The following is an 18,503-nucleotide window of genomic DNA, read 5'->3' as shown; positions in this document are numbered from 1 at the left end:
CAACTGTGAGTCTCGGCAGCGGCAGGAGTCATTCATCAGATTTAAGAGTGAGGAGCTGACTGAGATGATCGCGGAAGATTTGGTTTCAAAGCGAAACGTAAAAGCGCCTATTTAAGGGAGTTTGTCATTTGTTTTGTTGTTGTGTTTTTCATTAAAAATAATAGGCTAATGAACCCACAATTCAAGCAACCCGCAGCCGAATTGGCGCTAATTCAAAACCGAAAGTTAAATGTGCACGGCCGCACCGAGCGCGCATTGTTTACTTTCGCCTGGCTCCGCAGTGCGAGCCTCCGCTACGCTGACTGCGCGCATTTCTTTTTGCCGCGCGCACCCTCGCGCTCGAGCGGGCGCGTCGAGTATAAACGAGGCTTTACGGACGAACTGTTATTCATTCATGGCGTGCATCTCAATCATAGACTGATCAATGCTTGATCAGTGCCCTGACTACTGAACTAGGGAACTGATTGAGACGCACCCATGGTCTCACAGAGCGCGCATTTACAGACGAGCTGTCATTCACGGTGTGTGAATACGCAACACTGGCGCGTTTTCAGTTCAGAGCGGTCGTGTGCATGTTACTTTCGGTTAGATAGAATTAGTGATTTAAAAGCCTCCGCCGGTGATACCGGTATTACCGGTGTTGTCACACATCAATTAACCGGTGGGAAAATTTCCTCACCGTCACATCCCTAATATCAATAATGAAATCTTAAACAGTTCCAATACACCTTTTCTGCAGTAACGCCGATACCAGCTGCGCGTTCTTGCTCTCTCTTCTCTCCGACAGGCGAGGTGACACACACCAGTGATGCGCGGGTTGATCCAAAATGAGCGGGTGCCCGCGGCCACCCGCGGTTACCCGCGGTTACGAGTCATCCAAAAATATTTTTAATGATATTCGGGTCACGGTCGGTCGGATCGTCAATAAATCCTTATTTACCTTTTGAATGTTGAGCGTTATTAACTTTTGAATAAATGCTGACGCGGGACAAAATGCCCGATTTCCCAAAACGTTGAACTGAGCAATGCCATTGTACCATTTTAATAGGCTACTTTTAAACGCATTTAAAGTCAGTTTTATGTATTTTCTGAGGGGGCGGGATTTTTGTTGGGAAAGTCGGGGGAGAGACGCACACTTCGATTAGACTGGATAAACACATGCAGCATCTTAATTGTTAAGAAAATTTAACGAAATAAATGAATAAATCAAGCCTGTATTACATAACACTAGGCTATATCATACAACATTCAGAAAAATAACAGTTTGCGCTCCTAAGGGCTTTCACACTTTTCCAAATGTTTTCCAAATGTGGGCTGATGAATTCTTCAAGCCGGGTCGAAACATAAACATCGCGTTCATCAATAATATGCATCTGGAGCTGAAATGGAAAATGATGGGCCGCCTCAAGAACTTCCTGCTCTCGCTGCTGCACCTCTGAGCGCACCACGCCAGGGCCTGAAACATTTTCTCAATGGCCCAATGAGCTACGATGAGCATTTACTACTTTTAAAAAATGCGGGTCAGGAAGCGGGTCGGGTACAATATTTTCTTCTTTTTTTTTGCGGTCCGAGTTGCGGGCGGGTTAGTTGAAAACGTCGGTCGGGTGCGGGTTGTTTATACATTGACCCGCGCATCACTGACACACACCCGCCTCCTCTCACTCACTCGTCTTTTTCGCTCTGTTTGCTTGTATTGCGCATCATTTTACAAATTCCAGCAGGTTTCACGCTCACACCAAAAACATTTGATATATTTGTACTGAAAACAAAGCATTTCAGTGACGACACATTTGCTACAAAGTAGAAAAAAATTACTGTTTGTTTGCTTTTCTATGGAAAGGAGCCTCTTGAGTTCTCGGGACTCTCTTATTTTCAGCTTCCTGTATATTTAGCCTTATATTTAGCCTCCTTTCCTGCATTTAGCTGAATTTCAAGCGATTACGGCAAAGGCGTTGTGCTATGACTCACCAGTCAGTGCGTTACTAAGCTTATTTACATATTATCTGCTGATATGCACCACCAAGGCTAAGACACAAAGGGGTCTTTTAAAAAATGCTACATACGTGTCTAAAGGTTAACTTTTTCTCTGTAAAGTGCAACTGTCTTGGTCTTTTTCAGATCTTTAATAAGGTCACTCTACGGAAAGATTCCACGCCCGAGAGGGATTTGTAAAGCGCCACACTTTCAGAACTATGACAACAATGTTAGACTGACACATAGTTTGCAAGTCTTCAATGATTGGGAGAGTAACACCCCCGCTCAGATCTGGTGTTCCTACTGTTCAAGGTCCAAAGCTACGGAAAGGGGGAGACCTGGAAAGCACTGGTCACACACTGGCAGCTCTCAGAGTTACTCTCCTACCCAGCTGGGGTCAAGGACCCTCCATCACCCCGCCGAACAAAAGGATAGATTCCTACAGTCCCTGGACAACATGGCACAGACACAATGGGAGGCTGGAAACACCCCCCACCACATACACACACACAACCACCCCTCCATCCCCTCCTTATTAAGGAACTCTCAAGGAAAGGCAAGGATTAGTGCACTGGATCTGATCCAAACGGACCCAAACGGCACTGCCTTGGGAATGCAGTAATCGCACATGCAAGAGCAATCATCCCGTTAATCTTCATTCACTCCTCTATTATAAAAACATTTCTTGCTGTTTTAAAACGCTTCACTTAAGATTACAGAGTAGGAAAGGCTATTTATTACAATAGACAGTACGGGTGTAACGGTACACAAAACTTACGGTTCGGTATGTACCGCGGATTTGAAGTCACGGTTCGGTACGAGTTTGGTACAGCAAAATTACTTTTAATTTATTTTTATTCAACAGTGGTTTACTGAAAAAAATGTGTCTGTCCTTAAATTAATTAAATTATAACTAAAAGTTTCTTAAATATAATGCTGTAAACTGTATAGGGAGCCCTTACTTACACATTACTATAATATTAAAGGTTAATAGCAGAGCCCAAACTATTAGCCTAAATTCAGTTACTATTTATTTTTAGATATAATAATCAACACTCATAAGCTTCACATAAGGCAGTTTTTGCATTTTTTTCTCCAATTCGCTGTTGAAATATAATAATTTATACACAGTGGCTGTTATTTTAAACATACATTAAATAAACAAGACATCACAACAGGTTAAGTAGAATATAATGAATATATAGGTTAATATAGTGCATATATTTAACAAAAGAGTTTGTTTCTCTTGTGAACTAACAGCTGTGGACACTGAATGACTTCTCAGGTAAATGTGATGCTACGCGACATTGTTTACAAGCTGTTTTATTGCCTTTCCGCGGTCGAAACACAGATTGAGCGATTACACGACATATGATACATTTCAGTAAGCTGTAATGTATCCTCCCCATACCTTAAGAGATATTAATTCATGTTGATTCTTTAGGAAGAGATGATCACGTTCACAGACGATTGCGTCCACTCGCGCGCCTCTTGAACTGACACGCCTATACAGTGATCAGTCACGTCACATTAAAGAGCGTCAAAACGGCATTTATCGAATATTTGAATTTCGTAATAAAATGAACTGCATACTTAATATGTTCATGTGGGAACTCAGATTGAAGTGTGTTCCGCACTTAAAACAAGCCGACTGTTAACTGTCAAAGATTGCATTCGGAAACCGTTTGGTACACACGTACACCGAACCGAAAGCCCTGTACCGAAACAGTTCGGTACGAATATGTGTACCGTTACACCCCTAATAGACAGTACTATTTGATTAAATATGCCCACAATCAAGACTGTATATATGTATACACACACACACACATTCACAATATTGCCTCAGCCAATGGCATGAGTTTGGAGGCTGTCAAACGATTAATCGCATCCAAAATAAACATTTTTGTTTGCATAATATATGTGTGTGCACTGTGTACAATTATTATGCATATATAAATGCGCACACGTGCATGTATATATTTAAGAAACATGTTATATTTATATATAAAATATTAATATTTATATATAATATAGATGATATAAATATATATACAGTATATACATGCAAATATTTCTTAAATATATGCATATGCGTGTATTCAAATATACATTGTACTTATACACAGTACACACACATACATTAAATAAACACAAACTTTTATTTTGAATGTGATTAATCACGAATAATCATTTGACAGCCCTAATATATATATACATATACACATTTATAATTAATTATAATAGGCCTATATATTTTTACATTTTAAATGGCTCAAATGTCTTTCCATTTGCTCCAAATAAAATGCAAATAAACGACTAGCCTTTCTAAATAAAGACAAAATCCTTTCCGACTATCTTTGTTTAAGATTGCTGGCATTGTTGAATGAACTCACATTGTTGATGGCAAATAAACTTTCCCTTGCCGCCATCCAAAATAGATAAAGAGAGGTCAGTGGCCCTGAAACCAAGGCCGAAGTTGACCCCACAACAGGTTGAAACTCGGACAGCAACAATAAGCTCTTTTCATCAACCCTGCGCAAACTCACGCTTACCTTTGGTGTTAAAAGCTTCCTTGAGGTGGAGCAGCACATCTGCAAACCTCCGCACTTCGTTGACCAGCTGCATGATGTAGTCGGGATCGGCACCGGCCATGTCCATGCTGTCCGATCCGGAGCTGACGGAGCTCAGAGAGCCGCTCTTCGCCGATCGGCCCAAACCCCACGACCCTGAACCCGAGGAGAGGGGGAAAAAGTGGGAGTTGGGAAGCCGTGCCATTCCCAGCGATCGCTTGTTCAGCCCTCCGCTGCTTTGCTGCAGCATCCCAGCAGCAAACATCCCAGCTGCAGCCAGTTTGAAAGGATCCCAGTGCAACGTTCCCTGGAGACTCTCAGATTCCAAGAGTTTCCTCACTGACAGTTGGTCCTGTGTGCACAATAGAGTCAACGTATGGTTAAAGCGCTAATGTTTAAAGACAAGAACACTTCTATTTGCAGGACTTTACTGCACATACACAGGGGAGAAATTTAAGCTGTGCTCTAATAGGGATGTCTTACACACCAAATTGGTTTAGCCTTCACTGAGTCTCAAAAGTGATTTACATCTCAAATAAAGAAACCTTCAAACAGACTAAAGGTGATATGGTCGGATATACTTTGAGATGGGGATATTAGTTACAAGCAAACCAGGAATTTCAAAGGCATATTTTGACTGTGACCTGAGGCTTAGGGAAAGCTTGGGAAAAGTCGGAGTCTAACTCTATAATGTATCCATCAGACTTTTTTTCACATGTAAGACTGGCATTCTTTATATAAAGTGCTCTTAAGAGAATTTTGTCATTTAAAAATACAGGTAAAAACAATCCCAATTCCATTACTTTGCTTTGAGTTTGAGGAAAGCCACTAACCTCACAGACTAAAGATGAAGAAACATCTCACTTTATCTTTGTTTAGGATTTCTGTCATTTTTGAAAGAACTCACATTGTGGATTGTAAGTAAAACTGTCCCTTGTTGTTATTCAGAAGAACAAGGTGTACGAGTAAGTTAGAATCCCAAATATCTATCTATAACAAGTTATTTTGTAAGACATTCCAATATTAGAACTTCACAGAAAGTTACTTTAACATTTACCCAGAATGATTGACAAAAACATGGAAATTCTACTTTGCACTTTTTCCTAGTTATACTTATTTTTGTCTTTATGTGAATAGTTTGTAATAGTCTTAACAAAGAATCACTGTCCCACAGCCACACCAATTGTTTTAGAGAACAACCTATTGGGTCATGATGGAAATGAGAAGTGACAAGGCAGCAAACTTACAGCTTAAAGACAGTTGAAAGTTGCTTCAGGTTAATGACCAAGCATGCTAGTATTTAAGAGTTTTAATTCAGAAACAATTAATTTATGTTTAAAGAAATATGAGTGCTAGAAACCTTGTTGTGTTAGCAAGTCCAGCACATTTTCTCCAAAAACTAAAACATGTCATTACCATTACACACAGTAGCCCATGACACAGATTATACAAAAAGCACTAAGTGCCCATAATTGACGAACTAAAATAACATAGCCTATATTTACTAGAATAAACTGATAGAATTATTCGATGAAAGCGTCAAACAAATGACATTAAACGCGTAAATTCCAACAAAGACTACGTGCAATGTCAAAGGACATGCACGTGAGATCCATTCCCAAACAACCAAAGACAACATTCCTCAAAAAAAGGCAATATGTTAGAGGGGAAAGGTTCACAACTAAATCCGAGGTCGTGAAGTTTTGGAACTTTTCTGTGTTGCTGTTAATGTTTATATTGCACACCTCGAATACTATTTAAAAATAGTTCTTCAGTCATTTTATTAACGTAGCCTAAAATCAAAATCCCACCAGTCAAGCAATTCCGTTATATATCAAATATGAGATTAGAAAATGCATACTTACTGAAGGAGCCTATCTCGATCATTGCACACAGATACATGTATACTGGAAGCCGAAATATATCCGAAATGCCGTTAAATCCCCGTTCTGCTCTACAACATCAGTCCCGTAAACCGAAATAATGCTGTCTATGCGCGCATCACATTCTGCTTGGCCTCGCCCCGCCCTCAGCGACCATCTAACTCATGATTGGCCCTAGTGATAGAGAGGCGGGGAATCCGTCTCCACCCACTAACAACAGGTGTACTTGCCCTCTGGATGGTGAGGGCTTCTTTTCTGTCAGAATATATCAAATAATGCAATTTTTCCTGAATATACTGCCAATCACGAATAACTAGGGAACTTAAAATCTGTGCTCAAGAATAGAAATTAACAGTGTGCCAAAGGGAAGGCTGATTTGTAAAGGGATTTAATCCATCGAGTGGCTGCTTTTTAGTATGTAACACAATATTAGAATACAGGGGACCTCCTAAAACCCAGGAAAACAAAGTCTTTTGAATTTAGTATTTTTTCATGTCATTACATTTTTTTAGAGCATAAGAAACAAATGGAACATTTTTTTGAACAATGATATTTTATTCATATGTTATGTCATACGTGGACAGCAGTTGTGTAAAACATAAAATGACATGAAATTACATGTATAGGCAAAACAATTCGATTTTTTTATTCATTTACCAATCAATTTTCAGGTTTCAGGGTTTATTTTTTATTTTTACCAAACCTTGTTTAAAGATGATTCTCAACTATGTTATGAAAGATATAACGGAATGAATTGATATACCGTTTTACTTTATGCAATATGTGAGTAAAATGGCCATACATTGGTTTTCCCGCCTTCAATGCAATGCATTTATACACTGCATCTAATTTGTGTTCTTGGAGCAACATGTAATGGAGAAAAAAAATGTAATAATGGGAGTCATAGTTGGCAACATTTTCATAATAATATCTAATATTTTATAGGAACATTGATATGTAATTTCTTTCCCTATATTTACTTGTTGTGTCTCCTAAAATGCCTGATAAATATGTCTCGGTTTAAGTCCCGGTGTCCTCTATTGAGGACATGTATCAATGCCCTGATTTTAAAACATGAAAGTCATATTTTGTAACATTTCATAACATAGATGTCGATTTATAACAAACCATTTGAAAATGTGTCAGATCTAAATGATCATTACAAAATATTACCATATTATATATATGGTAAAATATCATATTTCCATAAGAGTGCTAAATTTGAAACTCTGAATGTGCTCTCTACAGGACATCCAGACTTATAACTGTGACATGTATTGAATCAGAGAAATTCACTAAAATATAATGTCCCAGGTTAAGCATTTAGCATGGCAAAAACATAGATTAACTGCTCATTTAAATATTAGGTGAATATCAGTGTTATTTTAGTGTCGTTTATTTCAAGTAATGCATTTTTTATGGTTTTAGTTAATGAAAATAACCCTGCCTGGTACATATCCCCCTCAGTACAAAACATTCACCTTTGTACATAAATATTGGGTATTTTCACTTTAAGTGCTTCGCAGCACCAACCGAGGACAAGAAAATATCATTAAATGACAAAACAGCACAAAATTGCATAATCAACCACACTACAGACAGAACAGATTAAACGGTTTCCCTGCCAGCAACTCAGATGTATACTCATATGTACTCCCTTATTTATAGTCTATACAATACACTAATACTCTCATTCCGCCCAGCAGATATATCTGTGGCAGTGGTTTACAGAAAGCAGCATACATCATTTCCAGTCAATCCGGTCTGACAGCTAGTTTCACGGAACATGGAAACATGGACTTTACAAGTTTACAATATATAAACTTTCATACAGAAATAAACCCATTAAACCCGAAGTCAGCTAAATAAGAGTATGTGGCAAAGCAATGGTGAGCCATACTAACTGATATAATGGCTTCCTTGGGGGAAAATATAAGCATTTGCTACCTGCCCTCCCATTAGAGCCAATGATCCATCAGACCTGACAGCATTCAAGAAACAAGCAATGAATCATGCAGAAAACTGACTCACGGTTGCATAACCAAGGTGAAAAAAAACAGTATATTCCTACAACATCAGAGAATTTGAGGAAATTGAACCTCTCTTTGAGTGTTAAGAATAAATGACATTATTATTCCTCGCCAGCTCAAGCTACTAAATAACCCTGGAGGTTTAATAATAGTTAATAATTAATAACAAGCCTTTTAGGAAGTATTTTTTTCTGAGAAACAGACTGTAGGCATGCATTACATAAACCATGAATGTGAGCTAAGTGATGGGATATTTTTCTTCTTCTTTGACTTTGGAGTGTCCACAAGCCTGCATTTTAGGTTGGAGTGAGTTAATCTCTCTTTTATTAATGTATTATTTTAAATATTCATCAATAGCGAGCCTTTAATATTATAAATAATTAACTTTAATTGAATGAATATTTAATAATTATTGTAATGTATGTGTCAAAATGGTAAATTCTAGGTTATAAGTATTTTAATAATTGCGTTTATTTAACCAAGGCCTATATAAAGAATTGTAAACTAAACGGCGCCCTCTAGTTGTCTCTCCCGTAACATTCATTTTCCCCTCCCCTCTACACGTAATCTAGTCAATTGCAAGGTCCTTAAAGAAGTGTATAATTTAAAATGAGGAAGGTAGATTCATTTCCGCAAATCGGTTCTTTCGAACGGTTCGTTTCAAAGAACCGTTTAAAAACAATTCAACTTTTATTTAGGACCTACATATAAGTTTAATACAACGTCATAGTCAAACAATCACCTGAACGTCATAAACATACAATCATAAAGGCCATAAACATTTCTCCCAGACCATTTTACATTTTTCATTTCTGCTAACTTGCCTTTCGCTCCATCAGTCAAAGCCTCGGTTCACTCCAAATGGTTCACTCATCGCTTCTCGGCTCTTCTAGTTCAATCAATTCACTGAAAAGATTGCACTCACACGAATGATTCATTCATGAATCAGACATTACTAATGTGAAACAGAAACAGAAAGAGTAGCATTACAACGTGTTATGTACGATATGTGGATAAGTATTGTTAATATATAAACAACTTAATCAAACGATATGCTTTCGGACAATCCATCCTGATTACTGAGCTCGGATTTGTTGACCGCACACCGTCCAGGACCTTTACAATAGTCACATAGCTTAGATTTTGATCCATTTGGCCGCAACTGCAATAACACCGGGAGATGTGTCAGGCAAACGTGCTTCACGGGACCGCGGTGGGGTTCTGACCCGCTGTTGAATCCGGCTGTACGGTTGTAGTAACGGTTGCTTTCAGCGGAGGAGTTTGACATGTCTGGCGCAGGGGCCGGTGGAGGGGCGCAGTCTGCGGGGCTGGGCGCTGCCGCCGCGGGCTGCTGCTCCTCCTCGTCGGGCGCCGGTTCTGCCGCATTATTAAGCGGAGGATCGGGCATCGCGGGCCGGTTACCCAGCCGAGTTCTCGAGCATATGTTCTCCTATCTGGAGCTGCCGGATCTCATGAACTGCTCGCTCGTTTGCTGGCACTGGAACAACTGTCTGGCGGATGAAAACAGCGAGGTGTGGCGGAGTCTGTGCGCCCGCTTGATCAGTGAAGAAGCGCTGCGCTCGGATGTTCTCTGCAACCTGATTTCATATAAAGGAAAAGTAAGAATGTTCAAATGATTTATTATTGCTAGTCATTTATTTTCTTTAATATAATCGACACCGTAATACGAATGATCGTGCATCGTATGTGCCATGCATTTTTAAATTTTTATTATTTATTAAATAGACTAGCCTAGATTTTGTTTAGTGCACGAGCATTTTAGTGCACGAGCATTCAAATAATAAACATAAATTACACATATTCATATCGTATTTTTGGAATACATCTATGTTAGTGGATGACCGTCAGGACAGTGCTATTGCATGACGTCATTTGTAAATATTGGACCCAAATACAGTCACATTAATAGGTTGCCTGCAATTGATGGGCAGAAAAATGGCCATTTACATATAAAGGACTAAAATCCTTATCAAAGCTGAAGACTTCTCATCAAGCTTACAAAAAGCATGGCACCAGCATGGTGTCTTAGACATGGTACTGCCAAATGTTTATTAACTTATTTTACCCTGTTCTTGCAATGAGAATATATATTAATATGGCAAACAATAACCAAATAAACCATACTTTTTTGTAACATATCATGCTATCATATTAATAGTTAGATATGGATAGATATATATTTAGAGAGAAAATTACCATTGTATAACCGTCTCATTCTAGAGAGAATTTTACAACAGTTTGGAATGACTTCTTTCTTTTACCCTCAGCTGAAGTCCTTCCAGCACGCTCTGAGTTCCCATGACTGCTCCAGGAATGTATATATAAAGAAAAACGGGTTTACTCTGCACCGTAACCCCATCGCCCAAAGCACTGACGGTGCCCGTGGGAAGATCGGCTTCTCGGAGGGCCGCCATGCCTGGGAGATCTGGTGGGAGGGTCCTCTTGGCACGGTGGCGGTGATCGGCATCGCGACCAAGAGGGCTCCCATGCAGTGCCAGGGCTATGTGGCACTTCTAGGCAGCGATGACCAGAGCTGGGGTTGGAATCTAGTAGACAATAACCTGCTTCACAATGGAGAGGTCAACGGCAACTTCCCCCAGTGCAACAACGCACCAAAATACCAGGTAGCGGCGCTTGAGAATGTACTATATATAAAAATCCTGCTATTCCAAACTTAAAAGGATAGTTCACCTAAAAATGGAAATTCTGTCATTTGCTCACCATCATGTCGTTCCACACCTTATGACTTTCTTTCTACTGCCAAACACACAAGAGGATGTTTTAGGTTTGTGTTGCCAGGTTTGATGTAGCTGCATCCCAATTCACATACTTTTACACTATTCTATGCCATTTTGTAGTATAAATAATAAGTAGTGTGTACACACTTAAAATTTAAAAAAGGTGCTCTGACTTCAGATGACAAAATAACCTTTAAAAAAATTATACACTAGACGGCATACAGTGCAGAGTGTATAAAGTCAAACCAAAATGTATTAACATTTTCTCACATTATCACAGTTTATTCACTAGAGTTTAGAAAATGGTAATACAATATGACAAGAACTCAGAGTTAATGGCTGTTCATTCAAAGGCCCACTGAAATCAAAATTGAAGTTTTTTAGCTTTTAGTATGACTGTGTTAGCTTTAAGGTAATGAATAAGCTGGTGTGTTCCAAAACAATGACAAAATTTGCATTTAGGAGATATAAGCATTCAAAACTTTAGTCACTCACTTCCGTTAAAATTAATCACAGATTTTGATGACATCATCGCAGGCTTCACCATCTCATCAAATCTTCTGTCCAATCAAAAGCTCTCTAGAGTCTGAAGCGTCCCGCCCGCTGCGTTATAAATAGACCCTGAAGCTGCATCTGAAATCAGTCAGCTGTTTACTAATTTCTACATGGTGAATGGCACATAGCGCACTATACATGTGATAAGAAACCATTCAGACAGTGTAAATATGCTTTCAGTTGATGCGAATGAAGTCTGGTTTCACGTTAGTGTCACGCACACCTCCGAAGCACACACACACCAACGGCTCTGTTCTAGACTAGAGACACGAGAGCGCCGCGCGGATCATATGCGCGAATCGGCGCAGACAACAAAACATATCGGACCCATTTAAATTCTGCACAGAATGCTGTATTTCAAAGCGATATGGAGGAGATTGTGATGATAAACGGTTAGAGATTAGGAGGAAACTGTGGCTTTACCAAACGGAAAGGCTCTAGTCAAACTGTGGTATAAACGAAACGCTATTGGCTGTTTCAAAAAACGGGAGGAGCTGTTAACAGCTGGAGCCGTTTCAGGGGAAATTACGTCAATACATTGAATAATGCTACACGTTTCAAGGCACTTCATCTAAAAAAAATTGTTTTCTCACTCTCATCTTCTAAACCTGTTATCTTTACTGTGAAGAGAAGACATTTTGAAGAATCTTTGTGCTTGTTTTTTTGCAGTCCATACTTCAAGATTCAAGAGATTTATTTGTCACATACACAATTATATAGAGCATATATAACCAGCAGTGAAATGAAAGTCAGGTCCGTTCCATGGACAGTGCAATATTAAAGAAAAAAAAATTAAAAATACAACACAGATGAAAATATACATAGAAATACAATATACACCGATAAAAAATATTCATAAATATAGCTATGAGAAAATGAATTAAGGTTAATGATGTACAAGAGGCAATGTGCATATGTGCATTATACTGTAGTCTTAAATATTAAGATACACAGGTACAGGTAAGATACAATATCTATAGTGACCACAGCTGTCAGTGTCAAGCTCCAAAAACGACAAAAAAGAAACACCATAAAACAGTCGGATTAGGACTCGCACACTATTTTCCAATTCTTCCGAAGTTGCTCTTTAACTTTATAGTTGTTCACATAAAATCACATATTATTCACTGAAAATCTCTGCCAAAGCTCTAAAATATCAAATGTTGCTTGTACAAAGCTATTGTATTGCTGCAAAAGACTACACATACAGCACGTAAGTCATACAGACAACTTGTGCTTGACAGTCTTGTTTAGGGAAAAAACAATGTAAAGATTCTTCAAAATGTCTTTTTGATGGCAAACATAACTGCATGCAGGTTTGGAACAACAGGAGGGAGAGTAAATAATGTCCGTTTGTAATTTTTGATGGAACTTTTCCTTAAAGTCAGCATGAAACGGAAGTTGCGATAGTCTTTTCTTCCCCATTGTGAAATATCTGAGGGTATGTTTATACGACAACAATGTACTAAAAACAGATGACAACGTTGTTTAAATGATCCCCTTTCACACTGATCTGTGAAAATGATAAAAAAAAAGGCTGTTATGCTGTGCCAGGTCAGTAGTTGTCAATGTCAAGAAACACCACGCAAGCATTTAATACACATGCGTGAGCTTGTAATACGCATGCATTTTCACAAATTCCCATTTTTGTTGTTTACATGGAGACGGTAAAGGCGTCGTTTTCAAAACCTTGCACTTTGAGACCCGTTTTCAACAGCTTGCGTTTTCAGGCCCCAAAAACGCTGCTGTCGTGTGAATTAACGGCCAAAACTCATAAAAAGTTTTCTGTTTTCATTTGAAAACGGCTTGATTTTGTCCATGCGGAGTTGATTGGGTCGTTGGATTATTGTGGTTTGCTATTGGTCGATCTCATGTGAGGGACAGGTTGACCCGCCTTCGTGCCAGTAAACATGTCTTCAGAAAAGATGTGTTGCTGCAAGATGGAGGGAAAGTTATATTGCAGGGCTCAACATTAGGCATGTGAACACCTGAAATCTGTCACTCACAAGGAAAAAAATTGCTTGTCCGGAATTATTATAATATATATATTTTTAAATATAATTTATTCTGAATATTCTCACCAGTGTTCAATCAGCTTTGACATATTTAAATTTGCCTATTTGTGATATTTTTAGCTTTTATAAAGGGCATTTTTTTATTAAATATAGGCTCTGCTTCAGCTTTCATTTTATTTTTTTTATTTAATCTAGAATTTAAATTAGAATAAGACACCATAGGGCTGTTACCAAATAAATTAAACAATTTACACAGAAAAAATACAACTGCATTAAATAATGTTATGAGATTTTAAATGTTTGAATATACAAATAAGAAATGTTGGAAAGATGAAACTAAACCACCAGTAGGTCTTAATGAGTGAGTCATTGAGTCATTCATTCAAACGATTCATTCAAACGATGATTCATTGAAGATTGAGGCAGTTGTTTATGAATAGGTAATTGAATCTTTGATTCAACCGATTCATTCAAACACTGAATCATTCACTAACACACTGTGAGAGGCGTTATGGTTCTGCTGTGATCTTTGTTTAGAACCATTTTTTGCTGCTGAAAGCAAACAAAAACAGTCAACATTGCATCAAAAATGTAAGTGGTTTAATATTAATTAATTGTTTATGGAACTGTCATATGAAATCAGTGTAATTTTCAGTCGTGATGGTATTCAGGAAAACAGCACTCTTGGTTCTGTGATGCTTAACTGTAGGCTATCATATGTTATAAATATAAAAACTCCACAATTTGTCATTTTAACCGTGTATGTTAACGGAGTTTCTTTGTAGGCCTATGAGCGGCGCTCATTTGTTGTGATTTCTCCTCGAGAGGCTGCGCGAGCGTCAACAGCACAACCTTGTTACCGTCAGTTCATTATACATTATATATTATCCACTATCGATCGGCACTTACACTAATGAATGCAGAATCATTCTTGTATTTTGGTGATTCCCTAGTTATTTTTTGACGTTTTAATCAGCTTGTCCGGTCAGACAAGTAAAATTCTCTTTCACTTGTCCCTTCAAAAAATCCACTTGTCCCGGACAAGCGTTAATGTCGAGCCCTGTATTGATTGACTAAAGATTATGATGGCACATTAATTTAATAAAAATAAAATTATATGTACTGATAAATTATTTATTATAAGTACTGTAGTGTTCCTGTATTATGCTGTGCCAGGTCAGTAGTCGGTGATGTCACTGTCAAGAAACACCAAGCAAGCTTGTAATATGCATGCGTTTTCACAAATACACGTTTTTGTTGTTTACTTGGAGACGGTAAAGGCGTCGTTTTCAAAACCTTGCACTTTGAGACCAGGGGCCTATTGCACAAAACTAGGATGATTAAGCCTGGATATCTTGGTGATCCTGGCTCAATTTATCCGATAATATACCGTTATCTTTCGTTATCGTTCTTGGTGTGAGTGTGCCTTCAGGGTAAATTTACACGACAGCGGTGTACTAAATTTTGCATACAGATGACAAGATCATCAAGATATCCCGGCTTAATCCCTTATCCTAGTTTTGTGCAGTAGGCCCCAGGGGTCCGTTCTTCATACGTTGCTAACTCAGTTAGCCGGATTTGATTGTTGACGATTTGGCATGATCTTGGATTGTTTGGTTCTTTGAAGCTCATCCTGGACTTGTTGTCATAGCAACAGGTCCGTAAACTTAAACCTGCTCGGCTTATTTCATGTAAACAGGATTAGATTGCATCTTGAGGTGATACTTAAAATGTGTCCCAGCCACTGCTACTTTATTACAAGAGTTCTTACTGAACCAGGGGCAATAATAATTTAAAATAATAATATAAAAATGTATTTGAAAATAATATTATTATGTTTTGTGTAATACTAGAGACAAAGCCACTTGATTGAGAGATTTATTTTTGATAGAATAATTACTTTATAATGTTATTGTCTTACACACATGCTGTACAGCTGTACTCTGAGCCGTGCATTAATTTGAACAGTGACGGATATTATGGGAGTGGCTTGATGTGCCGCAGGAGATGCAGAGAACTTGATCTTGACCCTTATGGAACTTTAATTAATGCCGTCACGTAACAAACTGCTTCAAATTTTATAAAAAAAAATGCAATTAATTGCTAATTACAACATTGAAAGAAAAGTGTAAAGGGTGTACAAATACTATAAAATCATGAATATAAATAATTGGGAATAATGTTTAAAAATAAAAATAAAACATTTATCATTTATCTACTATAACTTTTATTTTGGTTTGATCTTATAAAGGTTCAGAAATGTGTGTTTTCTTTTGTGTAATTTGTTAAGTTTTTTGCCAGGTGGCTTTTTTAATTATATGATTTTATTACGTGCTTGCCACCAGCCAATCGTTGCATTGCTGATCGTGGTTTCGAGTATCGATACATCTGCCCTCTTCAGGGAACACAAGAACGCGCAGTAATCTTAGATAACTTAATCCAGATATTTTAATCCAATTCGGAAATTCGTTTGAAGAACCGAATTAGCCAGAGATCAGTTATCACGATTAAAAGATCTGGGATCTGTCAAATCATCTCAGATGTATTAAGCGAGGTACGAAGAACGGACCCCGGATTTCAAAAGCTCGCGTTTTCAGGCCCCAAAAATACTGTTGTCGTGTAAATTACTTAAAAAGTTTTCTGTTTTCATTTAAAAATGGTGTCGTGGGAACATACCACAGTGAAATGGCTTCTGAACATGAAGGGCGATGATTTTGTCCATGGGGAGTTGATTGGGTCGCTGGATCATTGTGGTTTGCTATTGGTCGATCTCATGTGAGGGACAGGTTGTCCCGCCCTTGCGCCAGTAAACACATCATCAGAGAAGAGATGTCACTGCAAGATGGAGGGGGTTATGATGGCACATTAATGTCAAAAAATATGTGAATAAAATAATGGAATGCACTAATAAATTATTTATAATAAACATTGCAATATTCCTAAAAATAAGAATGGTCCTTGTTCTATAATATGTTTGTTTTTGTTTTCCAGATAGGGGAGAGAATACGTGTAATCCTAGACATGGATGATAAGACACTAGCCTTTGAGCGAGGGTTTGAGTTCCTTGGAGTGGCTTTCCGAGGGCTGCCCAAAACATGCCTCTTTCCAGCTGTTTCGGCCGTCTATGGGAACACTGAAGTGACTATGGTGTATCTGGGAAGACCTCTGGATGGATAAGTAGGATCTCAGTGCCACTATTACAATCGGAGAGCACCATGGGAACTGCTGCTTGTCATAGATAAGACTCTCGGCTTCTCACATCTGGACTAAAAAGAGGGAAATTGGTGGTTGGTGGCGGGGCTCGTTGATGGTGAGGATGTCCAACACACATCTGCGGATTTCAGTTGAACATCTATATGCTTTTAATCCTTTTTAAGACCTGGGACATTTTTTTAAACCTGGTTTTAATCTAATTTATGAAATTGCACAGGGAGCAGCTGTTCTATTTTATGAAATAGGTTAAAAAAATGTCACCAAACTAGAAGAGACAAGCCTAGTGACAAAGTTTTATAATTCATTACAAGCATTTTACACACGCATGGAATGAGAAGCTACTGTACGAGTACAAGGACGGCTCAAGTTTTAACACAAAAAAGCATATTTACGTGTAAGTAAATGACATGAAGTAAACATGCCAAAACGATGTACCAATATCTTACCGTTCTGTTTTTTCCAGAGCAGTTATCTGCATGCAGTATACCAGTCTCTTCCTCGGTTTTTTTTATTATTATTTTTAAGGACAGGCAAAGGTAGTATGTCGTTATTCCATTTGTTACTGTACATCTTAACTGTGATGTATAAGTGTATAGTATTTATTTATTGAGGTCTATCTTTGCTATAACCAAGGTTATGCAGACTGCAAATAAACTCTAAATTGTGCCAGACTGTGAACATATCTCAGACTGTTTTGTTGTTATAGGATTTATCTGGTGGTATATTAATGTTCATATCTAGGAATTGCTCTTTTCACCACAAGGCGGCATCGTCTTCATGAGTTCCTTGACACGGCCAAACAACGGTTGACACTTGCATCTCTTTGTTTTGTTTTTTCTACAACAATGTTAATTTTGTCTACTAATGGCAGGAAAGGACAATTTCATCCTTTGTTTAATTGTATCTGTGGTTTATAAGTTGTGTTTGCTAAGGCAACTAAAATTATTGCTCAGAGTTAAGGTTAGAATTGTGTGCAGTCTTAAACTTTGGTTTGTTACACATCATGCACTGTTTGCAATATGAACATGAATGATACCTCAAAGAGTGCAGATGTGCTATTAATTTTCTAAGCTATCATAATTGGGATTGTACCCTGTGGACAATAAAACGGGCAATAAAACAGCAACAGCAAAACAAAAATCGCAAGCCATATACAGGGTTATATCATAGAACAGTGGATCTCAACCACAAGGTGGCCTCAGCTAACAGCCAAAAACATTTTTTTTTTCTTATTTTAATCAGCCACTTGAAGGCAAATTTTTTTTTTTTTTAAATCTGTTAAAATGCAAAATCAGCAGAAGTATTTAAAATAGAATACGGATTTGACTTAATGACAACATAATGTTATCTACTAACATATGTTGTGTTCAAATAAAATATTGCCCAAAATGTTTTATAAACTGATAAACCTAATATTAAATTTTTTAAGAAACAAAAGGAGTCATTATTTTTAATAATTGAACAATTCTAGATACCTTATTGTCCAAATTGTTTAGATTTT

The 18,503-nt window shown here is 37.9% G+C and overlaps 2 protein-coding genes across 4 annotated transcripts in view; one reads left to right on the top strand and one right to left on the bottom strand.

The window, feature by feature from the left end:
- The window catches only part of arhgap29a (Rho GTPase activating protein 29a), a 62,132-nt gene extending 55,617 nt beyond the window's left edge, over positions 1-6,515 (bottom strand). For all 3 annotated transcript variants that reach the window (XM_079806200.1, XM_079806201.1, XM_079806202.1), the window contains exons 1-2: positions 6,413-6,515; positions 4,530-4,899 (exon numbers count right to left, since the gene is read on the bottom strand). In XM_079806200.1, the coding sequence (XP_079662326.1) occupies positions 4,530-4,812 (283 nt within the window). In that variant the 5' untranslated portion in view covers positions 4,813-4,899; positions 6,413-6,515. The remainder of the gene's footprint in view (positions 1-4,529; positions 4,900-6,412) is intronic.
- A 2,899-nt stretch (positions 6,516-9,414) lies between these two features.
- Positions 9,415-18,132, top strand: fbxo45 (F-box protein 45). Its single transcript, XM_079806524.1, has 3 exons — positions 9,415-10,079; positions 10,749-11,105; positions 16,781-18,132. The coding sequence occupies exons 1-3, from the start codon at positions 9,747-9,749 to the stop codon at positions 16,964-16,966; spliced, it is 876 nt and encodes a 291-aa protein (XP_079662650.1). The 5' UTR covers positions 9,415-9,746; the 3' UTR covers positions 16,967-18,132.
- Positions 18,133-18,503: the final 371 nt, after the last annotated feature.

Source organism: Gobio gobio (genome assembly GCF_949357685.1).
Source record: "Gobio gobio genome assembly, chromosome: 23".
In the NCBI taxonomy this organism is placed as follows: domain Eukaryota; kingdom Metazoa; phylum Chordata; class Actinopteri; order Cypriniformes; family Gobionidae; genus Gobio; species Gobio gobio.
This window is presented reverse-complemented; position numbering and strand designations above follow the sequence as displayed.